The sequence below is a fragment of the Triticum urartu genome, chromosome 1, assembly GCF_003073215.2.
Source record: "Triticum urartu cultivar G1812 chromosome 1, Tu2.1, whole genome shotgun sequence".
Classification (NCBI taxonomy): Eukaryota; Viridiplantae; Streptophyta; class Magnoliopsida; order Poales; family Poaceae; genus Triticum; species Triticum urartu.
Genome location: NC_053022.1, coordinates 400,867,029 through 400,886,647, shown reverse-complemented (window position 1 = coordinate 400,886,647; position 19,619 = coordinate 400,867,029). Strand labels below are relative to the sequence as shown.

Genomic DNA, 19,619 nt, shown 5'->3' with positions numbered 1-19,619 from the left:
AAGATGCTCTAAAGCGGAAGTGAAACCGCGCTAATGACTGGAGCCACACGGATCTCTAGAGATCGGATGGCTCGGGAGGAGGTTTGCGCCAGCAGGAAAAAAAACCGGCTGAAACTAAGCGTTTTCTTTTTTTTACGAGTTCATCGAATTGTTGGAGCATTTTTTTAAAATTCTTTTTTGGCCAACAGCAGGATTTGTTATAGACACTGTACTGCCGGAGATGCTCTTAACTGCACACGCAAGCAGCTTCACCTGTGCTTCACTCAAGAAAACAAAAGAAGCAGCTTCAGCTGTGCCGGCCGGCCGTCTCGTCCCCGACGGAGATGGCGAGGGGCGCAACCACCATGGAGGTCCGCGCCGACGGCGTCGCCGTCATCACCATCTCCAACCCGCCCGTCAACGCCCTCTCCTTTGACGGTACATCTCCATTCCCCCCGACCGTTTTCCGCCGGATTTGGCCTCGATTCCGCGCGGTTTCCGGAAGATCCGCGTGGGATTCACATCGCCCAGGAGCGGCCCGGCTCGTCTGCTGGAGCGCGCAGCGTGCTGTTTGATGACGCGATTTTGCTGCGCATTGGGGAATTCTTCGGTTTTCTCCCAAGATCATGGAATTTCCTAAATTGATCTGCGCATCACGTTTCAGTAGCCCCCACATATGCAGAACAACGATCGGCCATGGCCGCGGCAACGGAGTGGTTCTGCCTGCTGCCTGCTAAAGATTACCGACTAACATTGCTCCACCCACATATAGAACTGTATGCCCATTTCTTCATGCCCATGTATTGTGTCATGCAAGCGGGACAAGAAACAACGTGCGTTGCTATGGACTAAAAAAGTTCGTTATGTTTATGAAACTAATTAACTTATTGAATTGAAGTGCTTCTTAGAGCAATCTAGATAGCAGCACTGTTCCGTGTGCCATGTTTATTGACCGACAAACTGATGATCCATCAGTGTTCAATCATTTTCCAAGCGTAGGTAAATTCTGTGGACTAGTAATGTGGGCATGATAGGCCTCTCTTTTCTGTTCTGCAGTCATAGCTAGCTTGCAGAGCAACTATGGAGAAGCTCTAAGAAGGAATGATGTCAAGGCCATCGTTCTCACTGGTATTTAACAAAATCACCTTGTCAGGCATCCTATGCAAGTGCGATATTTCTAGTGTTTTACACTTTGTGCAGGGGCCAAAGGGAGGTTTTCAGGTGGATTTGATATAAATGGATTCGGAAATAAACCAAGTAAGAACAAGATGGTACATTGAGTATTTTGTTGCATTGCTCACTTCCATTGCTAAGTCTCCGTGTCCCCCCACCCACCCAGAAAACGAGAAGCCCGGGTCCTTTTCGATTGATTTTCTGACTGGCGTAGTGGAAGGTAACTTATGAGCCTCTTCGTCTAACCCAAGTTTGTCAACAAGTAGACCTTTTCCTTACATTTCATCACTAAGTACTAGCTGCTGCCAGATGCTCAGAAGCCGTCAGTGGCTGCTATAGATGGTGTTGCTCTAGGTGGTGGCTTAGAGCTTGCAATGGTATGGTTAGGTTCTATATTTGGGGTTATGCTTAGACCTTTTCGGTTTCTCTGAAGAAGTGTCTATTTGCTCAACACTGTACTTTCTTCTTATGCAGGTTTGCCATGCTCGCGTTTCTACACCGTCAGCTCAATTAGGACTACCTGAACTTCAGCTTGGTATCATTCCTGGAATGGGAGGTACTCTCAAGTCTCAGCATGGTCTTGCATGTGATATTATATTTGCTCATACTTCCCTGTGTGTACTTCTTACCTTTGGTCTAAACATGAGTACATTGTGCACTGCACCTGTCCCCTTTGGAAAGAGGCTACCGTGTTCTTGTTCATATTTCCATTTTACTTATGGGATACAAAGGAAGCAAAAGAAGAATGGCAGATCCATATGCCGTAGGATGGAAGAGATTTAACCCCATAAGCAATTGCCCTATGCGGTACGCAGTAGATGTAGAATTATGACTTCTTGAACTAACTAGGCCTCCTCAGGCCTGAGGCATTTCATTCAATAAACATAATCCACAGTATACATATGAAAGAAACTAGGAAGAAAGGGAACTTGGTGTAATCTGTTAAAAACACTCTTTTGTTTATCGGTCTGCTGTATCATACAGCTAACCATGATACATAATCATTTTAAAGGAAAGGTATAAAAAATGTTCCACTGCAAGTTCAAGAGACGGCTCCTTGCATGTTGATTTCTCTGCTAAATTCACAGGCTGCTCAAATTTTCTTTTCTTGTTTTATGTTGATTGAAAGGTCTTCACCTACTGCAGGAACACAACGATTGCCCCGCCTTGTTGGCCTGCAAAAAGCTCTTGAGATGATGTTGGTATGGCTGATTTGTACATTGCAAGATGCAATGCATGCACAGTTGTTTTCCTCGTGTTGAACATGCAAGAAAATTATGAGAGTGTTGTGCGTTGACCATGAATACTTGTGTCTTTTCTTAATAGATGTCAAAGTCTATAAAAGGAGTAGAGGCTCACAAATTCGGTTTGGTTGATGCCATAGTTTCAGCTGATAAGCTGGTCAGCACTGCCTGTTCTTGTGCTCTGGAAATCCACGAACACAAAAAGCCATGGTTAAAGAGTCTCCTGAGAACGGATAGACTTACAGATATTGTGGAAGCAAAGAAAATTCTTAAATCTGCGAGAGTACAAGCCCTAAAACAGTCTGCTAATCTTCAACATCCGTTAGTTTGCATTGATGTTATTGAAGAAGGAATTCTTTTTGGCCCTCGTGCCGCCCTCATGAAGGTAAATCACTAGGTAGTCCTACATCGTGGAGCATCTACCATAAGCCCTTAGTGGTTCGTAGTGCTTTTCAATATTCTATTTTGACAATTGACAGGAAGTGCTTTCTGGAAAAATGCTTGAGCAATCTCAAACAAGCAAAAGCTTAAGACATGTCTTTTTCGCCCAACACGCGACTTCAAAGGTTGGTAGAACTGCAAGGATAAAGCTTTGGAAATGTTTGTTCTCATACTTGCTTTTATCCAGCCTCAGAAGTTAGTGTTATTTAGTTATCGGCTCCCAGTAAAACCAAAACACAACAATAGTTCTTATGTTTCTTTCAGTCTAATTAGTTGAAGGTCAGCACACTATAAAGTGCAGAACATATATTTATTCATTTTAGAAGATGAAACTTATGATCTGAATGTAACATGTGCAAAAATTCCGGATGTTTGTATTCTGGTTTTCCTTTATTACATGTAAGCTCCTTTTGCATCTACTGATAAAAATGCTCATAAGGTCGGTATAGGACCATAAATATTAAATGGAAACTGAGCTTTTCTTGGAAGTTAGCGGTTTAGCATGATGTATGCATTCATTTAACTGACTGTCTCATGCTCTAATAGATACCAAATATTACCAACTTGGGTTTGACACCACGGAGAATACTAAAGGCAGCTATTGTTGGGGGAGGTCTAATGGGATCCGGAATTGCAACTGCGTTCATACTGAGTGACATTGTGGTAGTCTTGAAAGAAGTAAATGAGAAGTTCTTGAATACTGGTATTAACAGAATTAAAGGTGAGTTCTTTTTACCTTGGAAACTTCTATTGAGATTGTCTTTGCAGTTTATCATATATTCTTTCTTTTCTGTTCAGCCAATTTGCAGAGTTTTGTCAAAAAGGGAAGAATGACCAAAGATGATTATGAAAATAAACTTTCTCTACTGTCCGGTGTTCTTGACTATGAGCAATTTAGAGATGCAGATGTGGTCATTGAGGTAGATCCAGTTTGTTGACAAATACTTCTTTCTATGATCTTATTCCATAGGAAATATCACTGAACACTGATCTAGTGCTCGTTTCATCCTGCTCCTCGATAATAATCTATATAAGCGGATGCAACTGGTGATATTCAAGGCACCTCCTTCGCTTTGATGCCTAAAGAAATCGTACTAGAATTCTAAATAGGAAAATCGACTAGTAGGCCCCACAATAATCTAAAATGTAAACATCCTACAAACTCCTTATAAACCCAGAAACAAGGAGCTGTACCGCTTATTGTGCTAGGGACAAGTTATAATGGACAAGATTATCATATATAGATAGTGGTGATATTTGAAATATAAAATTGTACAGTACTAACATGCAACTGCGCTGGGAAAGTAAAATGTCGCTGATTTGTGTTAACTTCCAGCATAGTGCCATAGTTATAAAATCAGAAATGGTATCAGGATATTCGCTTTACAACATTTTTTCCTCTTTGTTAAACAAAAATATCTACTTAGCTTAGGGCCAAATGGACAATGATTGTGATGGAAAATTAGTGCAAGTCTTGGAAGATTGTGGAAGCAAGAAATATTTTCTTATTTCAAGTACTACCATTCTTATCAAACATTTGCTTATGTATAATCATTTATTATGTTCACCACAGCTTTTGAGTCAAGCATTCTAACTTGCACTAATCTATATGCTTAGATGAAGGAGAGCACATAATGATCTTGACGGCTACTTGATAAAATCTTGCAGGCCGTTATTGAGGATATATCGCTGAAGCAGCAAATATTCTCTGACCTTGAAAGGAGCTGTCACTCTAATTGCATATTTGCCACAAATACTTCGACGATAGATTTGCAGTTAATTGGCCAACAGACAGCTTGTCAAGATCGAATTGTTGGTGCCCACTTCTTCAGGTAGTCCATTATGCACTTCATATTCCATATCCCATCTTTCTCAACTCAAGTATCTAACTGTAGTATACTTGCAGTCCAGCTCATGTCATGCCACTGTTGGAAATAGTTCGTACTCAGCAGACTTCCTCACAAGTTATTGTGGACTTGCTAGATGTGGCGAAGAAGATACGGAAAACACCAATTGTTGTTGGGAGCTGCACTGGGTTTGCTGTCAATAGGATGTTTTTTCCTTATGGACAGGCGGCTGGTTTGCTTGTTGATTATGGTTTGGATGTATATCACATAGACCATGTGATAACACAATTTGGAATGCCGATGGGGCCATTTCGGTAAGGATATATCAGCTATTGTGAGCTGCACAATTGGCCAGTTCCCTTGCATACTCAAGCAGTTAGGCTACGGCTTTTAGTGAATTACTGCAGAATTTTAAGATCATTTTTTTGCCCTTGCTTTCTGATTTCTGGTATCATAGGAACCAACTATTGTCCACAGCTTTGACAAAGCATTATGGTTCAGTGTTGACTTAGATGAATAGATGTAAGCTTGCACTGGTAGTGTTTAATCTCGGTCCTCTGCCATATGGTCATTTTTCTTTGTTTCTTTCCTAGTCAAATACTTATGTTTGATCTGGGAACTTGTAATATATTTTGGTTGAGTTAGATAGAATTTGGCTGCCGCATTTTTGCACCTGTTAAGTTAATAAATCAGAGTAGCTACTTCCTTTTGAGTTTTTATTGGTTTCCAATAGAGTATTGTGGTAGGACCAAAGTAGTCTTTTGATGGAAAACATATTTATGCTATCTTGTTCCTCTTTTGGCTGCTTTATAGAGCTTGTCTGTTATTTGCTTTGATATTGGTAGAGTTCTTGGTTTTTATTATCATAGAGTGCCTTAACATTGTTCCCATGCAATCTAGTTCAGATTAATGCAACACATGTACACACCTTCATGTTCATTTATGGAACATTTTCGTAGATATATATTTATTTGTCTGACAGTAGTTTCTTTTTTATCATGTCTGTACAGATTAGCTGATCTTGTAGGCTTTGGCGTTGCCGTTGCCACTGGAAAGCAATATTATCAGAGTTACCCAGAGCGATGCTATAAATCGCTTCTTACTGCAATTATGCTGGAGGAGAACAGGACAGGTTCTTCCATATCGAAAATACACTCCACTTAGTGCTTGGTATCTCATTGTTAATTAACTTGTGGAATCCTGGACAGGTGAATCTTCTCGTAAGGGATTTTATCTTTATGATGATAAGCGACAAGCTTCTCCAGACCCTGATATCAAAAAGTATGTTGAGAAATCAAGAAAGATGGCAGGTGTTGCACAAGATCCTAAGGTCATGTTATATCTAACTTAGTTATCTACTTCTGGTTTATTAAAGAATGATTTGAACCCAAAAGAAAATCTTGTTATCTGTACATCACCTGCATGGACACATCTCAGTGTCACAGATGTATTCATTTTAGTTCTCACGGTACCTTTCTCTATCTCTGGCATGTGTTGTATCTTCTTTTCTGTGTTCATTTTCTTTGGATGATCTGTAAGATGCAGAAAATTTGGCTATGAGATAAACCCAACTTAAATGATTAGTTCAAGTCCAAAATAACTCGGGGCACTATTCAGTGCACTATAAGCTATATGTGAATTACAAGATGTGAACATTGTACCATATCACAGTTTGTGATCGAGTACATGTTGTCTGTGTGTGCATCTTTTTGCCTGTCATCGTTGTACTGCACACCGTGTACATACTAGCCTGTCGATTCAGTGTTTCACTCGTTTTGCTCAAAGAAATCTGACAAGCGATTTCATTTCCCTCAGCTGCTGAAATTAACAGACAAGGACATCGTAGAGATGGTCTTCTTTCCCGTGGTGAATGAGGCCTGCCGAGTCCTTGATGAGGGAATTGCACTGAAAGCATCTGATCTTGATGTAGCATCCATTATGGGAATGGGCTTCCCTTCTTTTAGGTCCAACTGCTTACCCCTGAACTGATATATATTTATCCTAACTGATATATTTATCTTAACTGATCAGTCCTATGTGATCTCTTTTTACACCAGGGGTGGAGTGATGTTTTGGGCCGACTCTCTCAGCGCGGAATACGTGTACCGCAGACTGGACGGGTGGTCCAAAGATTATGGAGAGTTCTTCAAACCCTGTGAATATCTAGCTGCCAGAGCTAGTCACGGCGCATCCTTGGTAAGATTCTATCGCATTTCCGCGTCATTGATGTAGCTTTGGGATCCGGAATGGCGCTTCTTCTCATTCTACTGAATTAGTGAATTTTGCATCACCTGATTGTGCATCCCCTGAAAACTGTTGCAGGCTGCCACCACAGCTGATGGCACCAAGTCGCGACTCTAGATGGTTTACCTGGGTGTTTTGCCATGTCCAATCGGGATGGAGGAGCTGGAATGTTCCGGATACGATCGTGTATTAGATGTAATAAAGTGCACGGCAAAAATGCTAGGTTGGTTTTGAGTGTTGGTGGGTGCGGCTGTTTTTCTTCTGCAACTGCTGCTGTGTGATGTGTTACCATGGTCTTACCCACGGCCCAGTAGTTTTGTGCATTGTGGATTCCCCTGGCGTACTGTTGCGACATGTCCGCGAAACCTCTGTATGTTTTTACAGGGCCAGGGATAGTACATGCGATCCTTGTCAATTGTGGAAATAAAATGCCAACCTTGTGTCTTTTCTTCCGTTGATTTCATATACATCATCCTCAGTTGAAACTGCAAACCAATGGTTGGACGGTTAGAAGGTCAGTGGTATCACCGTGTTCAAATTCTAGACACCGGTATTCGTGTTTTTCTGAATTTATTTTATGTCTTTCGGCGATGTACTGGGTTAACATAAAGAGAAAACCCTGTATTTTTGCGACTGCAGAAAACGAAAATTATGTGGTGGTTCGTGTGTCTAGAGCAGATCTCCGGCTGCAACTGCGAGGCGTGCAGCACATATACATACGCAAGGAAAGGCAGACTGTCCACCTCCACGTACCAGACCAGCTGTGCCTCCAACGTCCATACGTGTCCAAGAGGCGTTTATCCGTATACCGTACTTTGAGGAGCAAAGCAAACCTACGACCAGGTGAAGGAACTTATATTATGGGACGAAGGGAATAGGTTGGTTTTGAGTGTTGGTGAGTGCGGTCTTTTTCTTCTGCAGCTGCTGCCGTGTAATGTGTTCAGGGGCGAACCCAGAACAAAAATGACCTGGTGTCCACATGCACATCACATATGCATAGGAATATACAATGCTATACATAAAAATTACATACTTAGGGTGCGTTTGGTTACAATGTATTTCAAGAATACTATTTTGACAAAGTACCGTTTCAAATACTTTGAGATGTTTGCCTCTAATTAAGATTGCAGTATTTTCCCGCAAAAACAATCAGTGCAATTTCTTGTAGTCAAATACATTACTACAGCAAAAATACATTAGTGCATTATTGCAGTATTTGAAAGCAAAAAATAATAATGCACTAATGTATTTTTGCAGTATTTGAAAGCAAAAAATAATAATGCACTAATGTATTTTTGCTGTAGTAATGTATTTGAAAGTATTTGAAAGTATCCACAAAACTATGGTATTTTTGCTGTATGAAAAAAAAGATCAGGACCTCTATTTTAAAAACCGAGGAAAACAACAAAGGACACTAGTGGTGGTCAAAGACAATACTACATAGTATGTTGCTTGCCAAACACAGCACCATTTTCACAGTAGTTTTAGAAACTGATGGTTTCATAAGCTAAAATATTCATTGTCATCATGGGGTTAAAAACTGTAGTCTCAAACAAATTACTCCCAAACAGAGCCTTAGCAATTACTAGCTGATTATATGAAGTTAAAAATAGTAAAGCATAAAAACTCCAAACAATGGAGACAAGGATGATCGGCAAAAATGATAAGCACTCCCAAAATTTGGAAATTCACAATAATTCAATTCTCAAACAAATTCGTAGCGGCATACATATTGAAAAATCCCGGTAATCCTATTCTCAAATACACGTGCATAGGTCCAAAAAAAAACGCAGTAATCCAATATATAATTGTAACATCCTTAAGATTTGAAGCCCTAGTTCGGTGTTTGAGAAACAAAAATTGTGAGAAATAGAGATACGCACTTGAAACAGATCGAGGGGTTCTCTTGCCGTACCTTTTTCTTTCCGGTGATCTGGGCGAGTCACGGAGTCAGGCGGGGCGACACTGGCGCGCCGCGATGTTTCGATGGCGAGCAGGGAGGTGGGCGGCGATAGGGCTAGCGTGAGCTTTCTGAGGAATCAACGCGAAGATGCGAGAAGCCAGCAGGCTGGAGGCCCACGTACACAAACCAAACCAGATCGACCAAACTCTATCTTGTCGTGTGCCTGGACTATTAGATGGGCATTGCTCGTGCACCGTTTCGCTGGCTCTAGCCGGTGTCCATCGACTAACTTTACCGGTGTCACAGGAGTATATGTGCCTTATATAGTACGTAACGAGAAATTTTACCCGGTGTCCTGTGACACCGGCAACGACCACGTGGGTCCGCCCCTTATGTGTTGCCATGGTCTTACCCACGGTGCAGTAGTTTTCTGCATTGCGGATTCATCTTACCCACGGTGTAGTAGTTTTCTGCATTGCGGATTCCCCTGGCGCATTGTTGCAACATGTCCACAAAACCTCTGTATGTTTTTACAGGACAAGGGATGCGAACCTTGGCAATTCTGGAAATAAAACGCCAACCTTGTGTGGTTTTCATGCGTTGATTTCATATACTCTCCTCGTTTCTAAATATAAGCCTTTTCAGAGATTTCAATAGAAGACTACATACGGATATGGAGCAAAATGAGTGAATCTAAACTCTAAAATACGTCTATATACATTCATATATAATTTGTATTGAAATCTCTAAAAGATCTTATATTTTTAAAAAAATAAGTGAATCTACACTATGCGTCTATATACATCTATATGTAGTATGTATAGAAATCTCTAAAATGTCTTATATCTAGAGAAAACGGAGGTAGTATATACCAACCTCTGTTGAAGCGCTGTATTTTTGCGACTGCGGAAAACGAAAATGATGTGCTGGGTGCCCGTGAAAATTTCACAGGCCGTATGCAGATGCAGGAAATGATGTGCTGGTTCATGTACCGAGAGCAGATCTGCAGCTGCAACTGCAAGGCGTGCAGCACGTACACAGAGCCCTCCACGTACCGTACCAGCTGTGCCTCCAACGTCGATACGTGTCCAAGCGGCGTTTATCCCCGTACCGTACTTTGAAGAGCAAAGCAAACCTACGACCAGGTGAAGGAGCTTCCCGGTACGTAGCTACTGCGGCGTGAATTTCTGGTGGGTGACGACGAGTCCGTCTGACTCCGCGCGCGACGTGGATGGACTCCACGGCCGCCGGCACTGCTCACGTGCTCCGGCCGTTTCCCGAAGGCGCGCGGGCGACGATTGACGAGCGGGTCGTGTTTGTTCGTCTGGCCAGGCCAACGCTTCAGCAACACACCGGACGTCCACGTCTGGATTTCTTCTTTCAAGTCCCGACCGTCCTTGCAGTTTGCGTGACAGCGTGAGTGCGCGTGAACAAACTGGAGAAACCGAAACGCAACCGTAGCCGGCCTCACAGCTCTCTATCCAACTCCAAGGGAGGAAGGCAGTCGACATCAACCTGCAGCAGCGTCTGACCAGCTTCAACTTCCAACGAAATCCTGGCTCGTGTGGGGAGAGCGTGCATGTGCCGGCTCGGCCCTCGCGGCACCGTGCTCTCCGCTCGTCACAACAGAACGCCTACGCTCTAGAGACCGGTGGAAAAGCGTGGAAAGCTCACTCAGGTCCCTTTCACCGCCCAAGAAGAGCTTCAACTGTCAAAAATATGTCGTGAATTTTCGTCTGGTTTAGATGAAAATCATCATGTTTGTTCAAATCCAATTTAAAATATCGGGGGCTGCAACTATCGAGTCGGGGTGCTCCGAGCCACCTGACGCCATGCTCTCTCGCCGTCGGGATGCTGCGACTGACAGGGCTGGATGCTGGGATCAACCACCTGAGATGTTGGCATTGTGGTAACCACATATGGAGCCGAATGCAGGGGAATGCTACGATGCCATGGTCGGTAGCTGCTGGGAACCAACAATGGGGGGACGCTACGATCACGGCTTGGATATGCTGGAACGGTTGCAGGGGACGGTATGACCATGGCCAACCGTGCTGCGACCACGCCCTTGACACCGAACTCTGACCTACGGCGAGGGTGGTTGATGGGGGAAAGGGCAACCAATGAGGGGCGGTGGTCCTGCTGCGTAGCAGCGCGAAGGGGGCTAGGAGGGAGCAAGAACAAGGGATGGGGCATCTAGATCGCGGGGAGGACGATGCCCATTGGATGAAATGGTTATGAGCTCGAACGGCCCCGGAGCTTGACTAGCACAAGGTCTTTTTTTCCCTCCGAGAACACCTCGAAAGGGGCAGGGGGTTCCTGCATTTCATTGAGAAGAAAAGAGTTGGTCCAGTTTATAAGGAAGACCGGACCCGAAAACCTAACTAGCACAAGGTCTGGCTAGTCGACCAGCTAGAGCACTACTCCTTTTTTGTTTCCGGCGAGAGACAGAAAGGGCAGTGTTCTGCGTCGGTGGACGTCAAGAAGAGATATGGTAGGTGTAACCATATTTATTTATTTGATTGGAAATGTTAAAAGAAAATCTAGATTTGTAGTGGAATCCTTATAACCTTTCTTTCTCTATGGTATTCTCTCTCTTCTTCTAGTTTACAAGGCGTGTGCGTTTTTTTAGATCGTCAATTTAATCAACCTAATACAAGCCATATGTTACAAAAAGATATACCGATATAAGCTTCGTATGTTCCATTTTCAAACGGTATAATTTTTATATTATGTATTCCCTCCGTTCGGAATTACTTGTCGCAGAAATGGATGTATCTAGATGTATTTTAGTTCTAGATACATCCATTTCCGAGACAAGTAATTCCGAACGGAGGGAGTAGTTTATATTGTGGTGATAAAATTGGCAACCTAGGTATACGCACATGACTTATAAACTGAGACGGAGGGAGTACTCTATTCATTGGCCCATTAAAGATATGGGTTATGGTATGCGATATATGCAGTTATATTCATGTGGTCAAACATGAGAGTAAATTTCCAGCTTTGCATGTGGTTGTGCTTCATTAATGAAATTACATGTTTTATTTCAGAAATCCAATTTGGCTCTTGGGAGTATATGCTCCTATGCATCAAAACTTTTTTTAAAAAAGAAGAGAAAAAGGGTTTAGTGTCACACTTAAATGCTATTTGCAAACTATTAGGAGGAAAGATTAATCATTTTGACATGTGCAGAAAAAAAAACAAGTCAATCGATAGGGTGGAGAGAGATGCCTTGCTCCTGGACATCGAGATGACGACGGAGGAATTTGAGGACGAGACTGAGGATGCCGCTAGCTCCGCATTGATCGCGTCACCACGGCCGTTCGCGTCTCACCGCCACAATGACGAGGTTGTCACGTCCACATCCGCCGCCGTTGATGGAGTAGAAGGATAGAACATGGGAGGCCACACGTCGCCGCTGGGGTCCCAGGAATGCCACCGCCAACATCTTGTCGGGCCTCCCAGCCGATGAGCTTGCCCGAGCTTCACGGAGGTCACTACTCTTTCACTCCCGCTGAAGCTTCACTTACGGGGGCTCATGGCCGGCGGATGAGCATGTTCTCGTGGGAAACGGGCGCCGCCACGGCCGGCGATCATTTAGATTAGGTTAGAATAGTCTAACCCACTATAGTTTAGTTAAAATATGTCGTGAATTTTCGTCCGGTTTAGATGAAAACCATCTTGTTTGTTCAAATCCAGTTTAAAAATTATGCGAACATGATTGGATAGCCGGCTTCCGTATCACTATGGGCGCATTCACGAACGGTTACCATGCTCGTTTTAAGAGTCGGGGCATCAGAGGCGGAGGACGAAAAAAAATTAAGGTGTGGCAAACTGTCAACTAGACAAAATTGATGCCTCTAAAAAAAATGATGCAAAGACATAATAGCCAATTCAAACTGCACTGCACAGAATCTTTTAATGATGTCTAGAGAAGACACATGCAGTGGCGGGGATAGGCCGTGGGGTCGCGATGGAGTTAGGGATGGATGGACAGGCGGCAGCGGCGGCGGCGTTTTCGGGCACAAATCGCCGGCGGCGGAGGCGGGCAGTCATCAGCGTAGCAGACTCAAATCGGCGGGTCAGCCACGGCCTACGACTGCTGGCGTGCGCAGGGTGGGCGGATGGGCCGACAGGCGACGGCGACGCATTTCATGGCAAAAATCACTGGCGGGCGGGCTGGCAGAGGTGCAATGAAGACGGTTGGGCGGTTGAACACTGCCATTCCTTTTACATCTCCTAGAGGTGTAGATGCAAATTTGCACCGTGAGGTGTTGTGGTTTGCATCTTTGGGAGACGGAAATGTATTATTATTATTTTTTACATCTACACTATCTGTTGGAGAGGTATTTTTAGTCTTAGAGATGCAAAAGATAGTTATTTTGCATACATCTACGCAGTGGCGGAGCTTGGGCTGATTTTGTGGAGGGGCAAGAAATATGACTTTAGGCTGATTTTAACTGGGCATATGGGCTGAATACTAGGGGATATATGCTAGTTTTCTCATGGACTGGGGGGGGGGGCAATGGCCCAGGTTGCTCTCCACTAAGCTCCGCCACTGCATCTACATAGTGAGATGGGCATGTGCAGTGAAAGCGAGCTGGTTCGCGTACGTCTACGTAGTGAGATGGGCATGTGTTGGGCAACACATCAATTAAGCTGCCAGTTTGTGTGCTTTCGATCTACTTATGTGATTCATCTAGCTTTGTTTGAATGAATCAATCTAGTGTGGTCTAAAACTAACGAGCAGTATATGTTTGCATTTTCATGAAGAAAAGTATATATATATAGGATGACAGTTTGGGACACCTAAGAGCCCAGGCACCTTATGTACCCACCGTTGGATTGCTTTAGGATACGTGCTAATATAGTAAGCATGCATGTTTATAGTACCTTATATTTGGAAAGAAATCTGCAGTGCTGCCATCAATTAGCACTATTTAAATTAGTGATTACTTGCCTTTTTAATGAGGTATTAATCTGATTGGTCAACGACAATAAGGAAATAAATATCTCCCTAATTTTGGACGTGCATTAACTACATGACTCGTACATGGAAATAGTCGTATGGACACTCCACGCATATGCCAAACTAATAAAATCATATTTCCTAGCACGTCATATATATCTTCAATTTTTTGAAATGCGGCCTTTTCTTGTGTCTGAGGTTGTATTTCCTAGTACGTGCATGTATAATCTTATTAAAAACAAAGGTATCTAGAAATATATTGGGTATTCTCATGTTTCACGCATCCAAAAATATAAAATACCCAAAAAAGTAAATGTGTACATCGTTTTAAGTTTATTGTACGTGGATAAGCTAGTTGTAGGTACATATTAATAAATATTGCATATACCCAAAAATATTTTGGGTATAAACATACCCGAGAATATCTTTTTTACTAAAAAAGTTCACATACTCACAAATTTATTTGAGGTATCTGCATACTCATGAAATTTCTGGGTATATACATTGTGTCTCGTTAGCAGGTATTTGATACCTCAGGCATGTGTCAATGCTTTGGAGTATGTACACCATTTAGATATATACATACCAAATTTAAGTATATACTCATGATATTCTCGAGGTATCTACATACTCATGAGATTTCGGGTATGTGTATATTCTTAGTACATATAATAGCATGGGTATATGTATATTTTTTATTAAGTAATATTTACGGTATATGTATATTTTCATTAGATATAATAGCCTGCTTATGTGTATATTTTTATTAGGTATAATAGGTCAACATAATATTTGGAAAAAATTATTGCTAGGAAATCAGCATAATATATTTTGGAAAGTAATCATTGACCGTTGAGTGTACTAGTGCATGCAAATGAAAAATGGGAAATTAGTATTTCATTGATTGCACGTCATGCACTAATAAAAATGACTTGCCATGTTTGGGCCTAGGTGCCCAGACACCTAGGTGCCCCAAACATTTTACATACATACATATATATATATATATATATATATATATATATATATATATATATATAAAGTTGGTGCCAAATTAAGGTGTGGCGGCTGCCACACCTTGCCCACTGGGCTCCTCCGCCAGTGAACTTGGAGGGGATGGGGATATTGAACTTTCCATCAGTTGAAGAGCTAAAACATAAGAAAACTGCGGTTCGCTACCTCCGAAAGCAATCAAAAACTAACACGACCACGTTTGATCTGCTTTTGCCTTACCAATTCTTGGTCTGGATTTGTGTACGTTTGTACTTAGGAAGAAAATCCTATTTTTGTGAACGAATATCCTAAAAGGCAAGATATGTATTTATATTTTTTGCGAGGGAAAGATATGTATTTTGTGTGTGTAAAAAATAGGAGAGTGAGCACAGGTGCACCATAGAAAGAGAAGTGTTTTATTCTAAAAAAAGAGTGTTTTTACACATCATATCATAGAAAAAACAAAAAAAGTCTCAACCAAAGACAAAATTTTCTTTCGACTATTTCATTTTTTGTTAGCAGGGTGCACTGTCAGATTAGCTAGCATGTGGACCCGCTGTCTTTAACACCGGCGCATCCCCAGATCTCCTCCCAACGACCTCAAGCAAGCTACCCCCGAAGCCACCGCTGAAGAAACAAGAAAAATGAGAATGAAATCCGCGATGCTTCCCCTCCTCCTCCTGCTCGCCGTCGCCGGCCCCGCCGCCGCGAAGCCGACGGCCTACGAGGCGCTGGCGGCCTTCGACTTCCCCCCGGGCATCATCCCCAAGGGGGTCGTCTCCTACACCCTCGACAACGCCACCGGCGACTTCACGGCGCACATCAACTCCTCCTCCACCTGCGAGTTCTCCATCCAGGGCTCCTACTCGCTCCGCTACAAGCCCGACATCAGCGGCCGCATCTCCGTCGACCGCCTCACCAACCTCCAGGGCGTCACCGTCAAGGTCCTCTTCTTCTGGCTCAACATCGTCGAGGTCACCCGCAGCGGCGACCAGCTCGGCTTCTCCGTCGGCATCGCCTCCGCCGACTTCGGCCTCGACAACTTCCTCGAGAGCCCCACCTGCGGCTGCGGCTTCGACTGCAACGACCTGCTGCTGCCGCGGTCCACCGCCGGGTCAAGCCTGCGCCTGCGAGGTGCGTTCTAGGATCCCCCACCGAGCTCTCTCACAAGTCACAAGCGCCCCTTCAAAATTAAGCTAGTTCTTGGATGGATTATTCATGCTCTTGTTGCTCGAAGATACCAAGGGGCTGGTAGTATTTTCTAGTGCTGTTCCTGTTTTAGATGGACCAACAATTTCAGGACTCGATTTCGATGGGTCCGTGTGTGAGTGCTGTACTGTTTCATCAGAAAGTTTAGAGTAAAACACTTGAGATTAATAAAAGTTTCATATTCCTAAATACTACCTGTGATCTATTCATGTTCTGTGCAGTTCTGATTAATCAGACAGTTCCTTTTGTGATATGGAATTCTTCTATTGAATCTTTGCGAACATATCAAGCTGATGCGCCCACAAAAAAATTAATTCTAGCTCCCGGCTTCTGCATCCATGATCAACCTTCTATGTATTCATGTTCTGTGCCCTTCATTTTGTGGCATATTTTGATCAATCAGACAGTTCTTTCTTTGACATGGAAGCCTCTTACTGAATCTTTGCAAGCATATCAAGCCTGATACACCCACAAAAGAAGTGCTAGCTCCCCATCCATGATGCATACAGAATTACAGACCATGAAAGTACAGCCAGCACATACTTGGAACAAACCAGCTGATACAAATTCTCTGACAGAACGATGAAAGAAAACCGAATAGCAAAATCACAGCCAATACATATACTGTGGGAACAAACATGCTGATACCAAAGAGCTTCCTTAAAAAAACTGATGATACCAAAGTTCTAACAGAAAGATGAAAAATTAACTGGAATAGCAAAATCACTCAGGATGCCATGAATCAGGCAGGCTGGAAGGTCGAAGGTGTTTCTTCTATCCTATGTATGAATAGTGTGCTAACTACTATTTGGTCTGGCACTTGGAAGCACTACAGGGTGCAGGGTATTGTAGCTTAAGCTTAGATTGTTTGTTGAGATTCAATAACTTCTCATTTTCTTATGAGAGTAGTATATTCTTCTCGTCTGCTAAGACAGAGAGCTGGAATGAGTTGTGCTTAGACAAGGACTATAATAAATATGATCTTGGAGGGGTCCTTATGAATAATTACATTTCTGGTACAATGAATTACTAAGGGAACGCATTCAATCTTGAGTTTTGCAGAGTATTTGTTTTGTTTCTGTTTCTAGTATAGTCATGAGAAAAGTAGTTGTGATGGAAATTGGTTTTAGAAACCAGGGGCAGCATCGCTTTCACAGATTGTTTTTGTTACCCTAACTGTTATTACAGATAAATGTGTCCAATGATTTTCTTCTTCAGCTATTATAACCTACCTAAATATGGTACCAGTAGATGTTTCCAGGCCCTTGTTTGTTTGGTTTTCAGACATAAACAGAGGAAATCGTGTGATAATTTTAGATTGCTGTGAATGCTTTACTTGGGTTTTACTTTACATAAAAAAATACATCCAAAATAGTTTGTACTGCTATACATCCTCTGAAATTTGATATACAAGAAAAAAAGATCAAAAGAGCATCCAGATACCAATCACGTTGATGTTGTGCATCTCCTATCTACGAGAAATCCAGAGGGAGGCGCGGTGAGCTCCAGGTCACAAATGGCAGTCATCCGGTAGGTGTAGTGCCAAGACCATAACCTTTCCCGGACCTTGAAGGTCCCTCTGATGGTGTAGAGGATCTTGTTGCTCTTCATCTGGTTCAGCATCTCCAAGGCCACCTGGCTAGACAGCATGTGGACGTTGAGAACTGTGAACACGCTGCGCGAACGGCGGCAGCGCCTGCGCTGCCACCAGCCTGCCCCGGAAGAAGAGCTCGATGGCGCCGGACTGGATCACGACGCCGATCTTGTGGTTGGGGTTGGAGATGTTGGCCGTCAGCGTCATGTCGCCGTTGAAGTAGGGAGGAGGCGAGCCGACATAGATGCTGTGGAGGGCGGCATTGGCGACGTCGAAGGACGGCGTCCTCGGCTTCACCGCCAGGTAGACGGTGAGGATCACCAGGCCGGCGAGGATGAGGAGGACGCTGAAGGCGAAGCAGACGATGGCAGCGCACCACATCGCGGGGCTGGTCCGGTGCCGCGGCGGCTCCGGCTCCTGCCGCTTCATGCTGATGATCTTGGTGACGATGGCTCTTGGAGACAGGAGGTGGTATGGAGTAGGAGTGGTCATTGATTCCGACCAATCACAAACGAACGCACCGGGAGGAGGGGAGAGGAGAAGAGAAGAAGCCGAGCGAGTGGTGTCCAAACGGGAAAGCAAAAGGGAAGGACGAAGTAATAATGGAGGTAAAAGTAGGCTACGCTGATGCAAAATACAGAGGGAAGGGAAAAAGAAGAAGCTTTTGGAGAATAGTGGATGCGAGCCCGGCCTGCCATTGTCTTGGCTCCTTTTCCGCCCTTGAAAATTTGGAGCAAAGGCAATGTGATTGGGGCCTGCTTTATATAACACAGAAAAGCGTATTTCGAGCTGTGCGAAATAAAGTCAGTCTCGGTTATTGGCCTCCTTTGATTCTGGAATGTGCTCTACTCTTCCTTCCACTCGGTTAAGCAAAAAACACCATCTTGAGGCATACTGTATGTGGTAAGAGGCAAAATGATGAACAGTAAAATTAAAAGAAAATAGAAATTTTTTCCAAAAATTCTGATTTTTTTTAAGTGCAAACATTGAAAAAAGTTCTCAGCGCTTGCAAAATTACATCACGAAATGACATTCGTAGAAGTCGTGGTAAAAAAAAACAAAATCAGCACTCCAAAATGTTTTCGAAAACAACACTTTTGGAGCATCAATTATGGTTTTTTTCTACAGCTTTCACAAATGTTATTTCGTGATGAAATTTTATGAGCACCGAGAACTTTTGTCAATGTTTGCACCAAATAAAATCAGATATATTTTTTGGATTTTATTACTGTTCACCCAAGAAACACCACGTCCGGTAAGAGGCAACTACTGTTATGATGCGTCACCATCAATACGATTTCTGCAATCTTGTGCACAAAGCTCAAGCTTAATTTTCGTGTATGTGAAAAATTGAAAATTGTTACTACTCCGGACGGCCGGGAGCGGGAGCAGAGCTGGGAAGAGAAGCCCGCACAAGTTGCTTAACCTCGAAGGCTCGAAAGCGCGAAGCACGCTTCCACCTGCTCCTTGTTTCCAAAACGGAAAGGTGTGGATCTCTTTTTTCCCTCTAGTTAGGGTTTTGCTTTCTCGAGGGGCGACTCTCGCCGCCGTCGAGTCTTGATCTTCCCCGCCCGCGACCCCTCCGCAGCTACTTCTCCTGGACCGCGGGGGCCCCCTCGGCGTCTCCTGGTCGGGGGCCTTGGCTGTTTCTGAAGGATCGGGGGCATAGGGCGAGTGCAGAGACCCGAACTTTAAACTCGGGTTAGGGTTTCGACATGGCGGCAGATGGATCCCCGCTTCCGGAAGGGATCAACGACGTCGCAAGGTTGATGGAGGAGCTAGGGCTGAAGGAGGACGAATTGGATGACGTGATCTTCGATGAGAAAGATGTCCCGCAGGAGGCGGCTAGGTGGATTGCTATCGCTAGGGTTAATTCCGATAAACCCTACAGTCAGTTTTGGTTCTTTAAGAACATGAGAGCGGCATGGGATCTTGCACAAGAAGCCAAGTTCAAGCCATTGGAGGAGAACCTCTACACTATCCAATTTTCCTGTCTAGGGGATTGGGAGAGGGTCATGCA

The 19,619-nt window shown here is 43.5% G+C and overlaps 2 protein-coding genes and 1 pseudogene across 2 annotated transcripts; 2 read left to right on the top strand and 1 right to left on the bottom strand.

Moving 5' to 3' along the window:
* Window positions 1–222: 222 nt before the first annotated feature.
* On the top strand, window positions 223–7,380 carry LOC125514708 (glyoxysomal fatty acid beta-oxidation multifunctional protein MFP-a-like). Its single transcript, XM_048680056.1, has 18 exons — window positions 223–417; window positions 1,036–1,107; window positions 1,180–1,236; window positions 1,319–1,372; window positions 1,462–1,529; window positions 1,627–1,708; window positions 2,299–2,354; window positions 2,479–2,781; window positions 2,876–2,962; window positions 3,384–3,558; window positions 3,636–3,757; window positions 4,506–4,669; window positions 4,744–4,998; window positions 5,695–5,816; window positions 5,893–6,014; window positions 6,500–6,648; window positions 6,742–6,880; window positions 7,007–7,380. Exons 1-18 carry the CDS (start codon window positions 324–326, stop codon window positions 7,043–7,045), a joined length of 2,160 nt encoding a protein of 719 aa, XP_048536013.1. The 5' UTR covers window positions 223–323; the 3' UTR covers window positions 7,046–7,380.
* A 7,990-nt stretch (window positions 7,381–15,370) lies between these two features.
* LOC125514700 lies at window positions 15,371–16,194 on the top strand. The gene has a single exon (XM_048680045.1). It carries the CDS (start codon window positions 15,441–15,443, stop codon window positions 15,939–15,941), a length of 501 nt encoding a protein of 166 aa, XP_048536002.1. The 5' UTR covers window positions 15,371–15,440; the 3' UTR covers window positions 15,942–16,194.
* A 1,119-nt stretch (window positions 16,195–17,313) lies between these two features.
* Window positions 17,314–18,539, bottom strand: LOC125514697 (annotated as a pseudogene).
* Between the last annotated feature and the right edge of the window lie 1,080 nt (window positions 18,540–19,619).

Excerpts from the sequence above, each read along its gene's own strand:
- LOC125514700 (XM_048680045.1), top strand. The coding sequence starts at position 15,441 with ATGAGAATGAAATCCGCGATGCTTCCCCTCCTCCTCCTGCTCGCCGTC.
- LOC125514708 (XM_048680056.1), top strand. The coding sequence starts at position 324 with ATGGCGAGGGGCGCAACCACCATGGAGGTCCGCGCCGACGGCGTCGCC. Across the intron at positions 418-1,035 it reads CAACGCCCTCTCCTTTGACG|TCATAGCTAGCTTGCAGAGC; the intron begins GTACATCTCCAT and ends TCTGTTCTGCAG. Across the intron at positions 5,817-5,892 it reads GCTGGAGGAGAACAGGACAG|GTGAATCTTCTCGTAAGGGA; the intron begins GTTCTTCCATAT and ends AATCCTGGACAG.